Source organism: Dipodomys ordii, unplaced genomic scaffold, assembly GCF_000151885.1.
Source record: "Dipodomys ordii isolate 6190 unplaced genomic scaffold, Dord_2.0 Scaffold120, whole genome shotgun sequence".
Taxonomy (NCBI): Eukaryota; Metazoa; Chordata; class Mammalia; order Rodentia; family Heteromyidae; genus Dipodomys; species Dipodomys ordii.
In genome coordinates, this window is record NW_012267336.1 from 2238757 (window position 1) to 2244149 (window position 5393).

Genomic DNA, 5393 nt, shown 5'->3' on the forward strand with positions numbered 1-5393 from the left:
GGCTTTTTTTCTTTTTGCTTATGTGGTGCTGAGGAATCGAACCCAGGGCCTCAGGCATGCAAGGCAAGCGCTCTACCACTGAGCCATCTTCCCAACCCACTTCTGGATTTTTCTGTTTATGTGGTACTGAGGAATCAAATGCAGGCTTTATGCATGCTTGGCAAGCACTCTACCACTAATCCACATTCCCAGTCCTGCAAAGGCGGATTCATGTGCAGAAAACCCAAGGTTCTGTGGTGGGATGTGTAAACAGTGGAGTTTGTGCTGTAAGTGCTTTACCTTATACACAGCAATCAAAAGAGGATACTGGGGTGGACCCCGCTGAGGTTCATTCTTTTCCAGCAGCTGTCTGATAAATTTTTCAATGGCTTTCTCAGACATACCACATTGATGGCCTGTCTGTCTCACCAAATCAACCGTCTCTGAAAGTTTGTCATAAATGCTGATTTCATTAGCAGCAAGATCCATGTCTTCCAACACAAAATCCCTGAGAGAGAATACAAATGAAAAGAGAAAGCTGACTTCTTTAGAGTACTTTCTCCCCAAAGCTACTTCCTTTACAGCAAGGTCTCTCTACCTCCTCAGGGAGAATCACACAGTGGGTATGTTGCGAGAATATAAAACGGTTTCATGTACAGATTTTGGTTGATCGTGGGGCTTGAACTCTGGGCCTGGGTACTGTCCCTGCACTCTTCAGCTCAAGGCAAGCACTCTACTGCTTGAGCCACAATGCCACTTCCACATGTACAGATTTATTACTATTTATTGTGTGTGTGTTTGAGGTAGTGTTTCACTATGTTGTACAGACTGCTCTCAAACTGAAGAGCTAAAACAATCCTTCTGCCTCAGGTGGGACTACAGCAATGCACCACCATGCCAAACTTATGTGTAAGTTTTTAAATGTTACTTATCTGTGTAACTGTGTACTAGAAACAGTTTATCCACGGGTACTGGCCTCCTGAACACTTTGAGGAGCACTGGTTTGGTTCATAATAAATCCTTGAGATTCTGAAGTACTAATGGCACCCAAAAAGATTTCTAAGGCCAATTAGAGATCTGCTACTGGTCATTTACTCAAAAAAAAAAAAAAGAGTGGAATGTAGATAATGATACTGACCACTTATTTTCTTGCAATTACACCAGATATCTTTCAACAACCAAAAGGAAAAATTGATCTGGGAAGGTAAGATTTACTGTGAGAAACATGTTGAGAAGCTTTGCTTCTGGCCAGAGCAAGAACTTCAGACAATACCAAGCTCTTCACATGGCCCTTGCAGCTTGTACGCCCAGAGCCTTCCCACAATTTTAGACAATAAAGGGCATTTTATTTGTATTGTGTATTTAAAGGACCCAAGATGGACATTAATTTCATTATTCAATTTGTGAACTGTAATACTTTTTAGTTAATGAAGATTGACTCACAATGGCTTCAGATAAAAGGATTAAACTTAAGCAGCAGAGTAGAGTTCTCTCAGCATAATTTGTACAATGAAATTAGATAGGGGCTGGGAAGGTGGCTCAGTGGTAGAGTGCTTGCCTTGCATGCATAAGGCCCTGGGTTCAATTCCTCAGCACCACATAAGCAGAAAGAGCTGGAAGTGGCACTATGGCCCAAGTGGTATAGCGCTAGCCTTCAGCTGAAGAGCTGAGGGATAGCACCAAGGCCCAGAGTTCAGGTACAAAGACCAACAACAACCAAAAAGAAAAGAAAAGAAAAGAAATTAGATAATAGTTCTTTTCATGAGGAAGAAAAAAGCCTCCTGGGCACTGATGGCTCAGGCCTGCAACCCTAGTGACTCTGGAGGCTGAGATCTGAGGACTGCAGTTTGAAACCAGCTGAGGCAGGAAAGTCCAGGAAACTTTATCTCCAATTGACTACCAAAAAGCTGGACGTGGATCTGTGGCTCAAGTGGTAGAGCACTAGCCTTGAGCAAAAAAATCTCAGGAACAGTGCCAAGGCCCTGAGTGCAAGCCCGGGCCCCGCACAAGAAAAGAAGACAAAATGTAAGGTTGATATTGTCTTCTACTGGGCTGTTTTGTTTATTTGCTTTGGTAGTACTGGGAGTTGTCCAGCCCTTGTCTCTTCCCTCCTTCCTGAAGGTCTTCTTATATATTTCATTCTCAAAGTGTTTCTAAACCTTGCTAAGCACTAAGTGGTAGCCGTGTTCAGTAGGAAGATGCTGCCACCTGTAGGGTAGAGATGACAGTCATGTGTCTAGGGCAGAGGCCCTAAACTGTCACACACACAGGAGAGTGCCTCCTATCCCAGCAGATCACTCCCCAGAACTCCTTTTGCTCTTACTCAGTGATTTGTTTTATTTTGTTTTTAAAGACTGCATGGCCCTCACTTCAGGGTTCAAATAAAATTTAGAATCTTCATTTCAGGTTCAGAATTTGATGAAAATTCTCTTAAAAAAAATATGTATCTTTGGTAAAGGGTGTATGTAGTTCAGTGGTAGAGCCCTTCTTACAGATGTCCTGGGTTCAATGCCTAGTACAAAGAAAATAAGAAAGGAAGGAAGGAAGGAAGGAAGAAAGGAAGGAAGGAAGGAAGGAAGAGAGGGAGGGAGGGAGGAAGGGAAGAAGGAAGAGAGGGAGGGAAGGAAAAAAAAGGAAAGGAAGGAAAGAAAAAGGAAGGAAGGAAGTGGGGAGGGAGGGAGAGAAAGGAAAGGAAAAGGGAAAAGGAAAGGGAAAGGGGCTGGGAAGGTGGCTCAGTAGTAGAGCTTGTCTTGCATGTATGAGGCCCTGGGTTGGATTCCTCAGCACCACATAAGCAGAAAAAGTCAGAAGTGGCGCTGTGGCTCTAGTGGTAGAGCGCTAGCCTTGAACTGAAGTGCTGAGGGACAGCGCCCAGACCCAGAGTTCAGGCCCCACGACCGAAAAAAATAATAATAATAATAAAAAGAAAAGAAAAGAAAAGAAAGGAGGGAGGGAGGGAGGGAGGGAAAGAAAGAGGAAAGGAAAAAAGAAAAATGACAGCTATACAATGGGAGAAAAAATTTGTAAATCATGGGCTGGGAAGGTGGCTCAGTGGTAGAGCTCTTGCCTGCATGCGTGAGGCCCTGGGTTCGATTCCTCAGCACCACATAAGCAAAAAGAAAAAGCCGGAAGTGGCGCTGTGACTCAAGTGGTAGAGCGCTAGCCTTGAGCTGAAGAGCTGAGGGACAGCACCCAAGCCCAGAGTTCAGGTCCCATGACCGGACCCCCCCACACACACACAAAAAAAATTGCAAATCATATATCTGATAAGGGCAAGATATTCAGAATACATGAATAATTCTTAAAAATCAGAAAGAAGACAACCCAACCCCACTCAATACTGCCTGTCATTCCACCATTAAACATAGTGCTTCTGTCTAGTGTGAGCAGGTGTAAACATTTATTAAAGGCTCTCTAGGTAACTCTAATGTACAGTAGAGCCAAAAACCAGTGACCTATTTATAGAGATATAAAGAGGAGCAAAAATCTTACAACCTTTCTTCTTTCTTTCTTTTCTTCCTTCCTTCCTTCCCCCTCCCTCCCTCCCTCTCTCTCTCTCTCTCTCTGTCTCTCTCTCTCTCTCTCCATACTGGGGATTAAACTCAGGGTCTCATGCACTCAACTAGGCATTACTGGTTCACAGCTGGCACTCCAATACTTGAGCTTTCCGATGGTTAGTTGGAGATTAGTTTCATGGACTTTTCTGCTTTGAACTTCAGGCATGAGCCACCTGTGCCCAGTCTGTGGCCTGAAGGAACATCACTGTGTGCAAGTGCAGTCAGAGATGTGCAACAATGCATATTCTTGTTACCCCTAAGTGATTCCTGCAAGAAGGGCAGAATGATAACTCATTATAATATTTCTCACAAAGCAGGGCACCAGTGGCTCATGCTTCTAATCCTAGCTACTCAGCAGGCTGAGATCTGAGGATCACGGTTCTAAGCCAGCTTGGACAGGAAAGTCTGTGAGACTCTTATCTCCAGTGTGCTGTGGCTCAAAGTAGTAGAGCATTAGCCTTGAGCACAAACGCTCAGGGAAAGCACCCAGGCCATGAGTTCAAGCCCCGTGACTGACTGCCCCCCTCCCCACAAAATCTCACAAATTGCTTTTGCAACCAGAGACAGCATTTTCCTGTGGAAACTGGAGAACTTTTAGGGATAGAGATAATCTTTTGGCATACTACAAATTGAATGTAATGTTAATTATATAACAACAACAACAACAAAAAGCTTGCCCCCTTAAAAAAAACCAACCATAAAGTCATGGCTAAGCGTCAAGCATGAAGGGGACTAAGGGGGACATCTTGATGGTGATCCATTTACCTCCAGAAAGAAGGTCCAACTCGGGCAGAAGTAAGCTTGGTCACAGGAAATTTGGAAGAGTGAGCACGACTCTAACAGTAGTTTAAACCTGCAAAAACACAGGCAGGATTATCAGTGGGATTATTAAATTCAACTCACCACACACAGCCTGGACATCCAATCGTCCCCCCTTATACATGGGGCATACGTTTCAAGATACCCAGTAGATGCCGAAACCACAAGACAGTACTGAACGTAGGTGTAACATGCTTTCCCCATAACACCCCTAATTATGATAAAATGGAATTCCTAAATTAAGCACAGTAACAGCATACTAACCAATAATAAAATTGTTGAATATAGTCCATGTGTTCTTTTCCCTGTGATGGTGAGATGATAAATGCCCACGAGACACTGTGGGGTGAATGATGGAGGGACATTACACCATTAGCCACGAGTCTGGGATGGGATGCTGCTTGAACATGAGCATCGAAGTGTTGTGACAATCATTAATATAGATAGCTATTAAGTGTCTAAAGGGTTAGTAGTGTTACTAATACACTCCCAGAACCACTGGAGTCACAATGATAGACACGAAGATAAAGAATTGTCTCAGCAAGGCAAAGTACTTCTGCAGAAGAGTATGCCATCAGACAAAACTCTGGCAAGCAGGCACACACAGCTGGGAGGCTGCTCCATTATGTATCCTTAACACAGCAGGCCCTGCCCCTCTGCTCGGATTGGTTGAGCTCTGGCTCATAACCTGCTGATTGGCTAGTTTGAATAAAATGAACTGTATTTACATAAGATGTCTTTGAAATAAAATTATCAGTACACAAGTAATCTCAACATATACCTGCACCCCCTTCTATTTCTTAAACAATCTGAGATGTGTTCTTAAGTCCATTTTGAAAGGAAATCAGTTTAAGACAAATCTTACATTTCAAAAGATCCTCCTTTATCCCAAGGACTGGGAAGGTGGCTCAGTGGTAGAGCGCTTGCCTTGCATGCCTGAGGTCCTGGGTTCAATTCCTCAGCACCACATAAGCAAAAAGAAAAAAGCCAGAAGTGGCACTGTGGCTCAAGTGGTAGAGCACTAGCCTTGAGCTGAAG

The 5393-nt window shown here is 43.7% G+C and overlaps 1 protein-coding gene across 1 annotated transcript in view; it reads right to left on the reverse strand.

The window, feature by feature from the left end:
- LOC105995736 (chromosome unknown open reading frame, human C6orf89) overlaps positions 1-5393 on the reverse strand; it is a 27848-nt gene that overhangs the window by 17649 nt on the left and 4806 nt on the right. Inside the window, exons 2-3 of the mRNA XM_013029577.1 lie at positions 4302-4389; positions 280-487 (exon numbers count right to left, since the gene is read on the reverse strand). Of these exons, the coding sequence (XP_012885031.1) occupies positions 280-468 (189 nt within the window). The 5' untranslated portion in view covers positions 469-487; positions 4302-4389. The remainder of the gene's footprint in view (positions 1-279; positions 488-4301; positions 4390-5393) is intronic.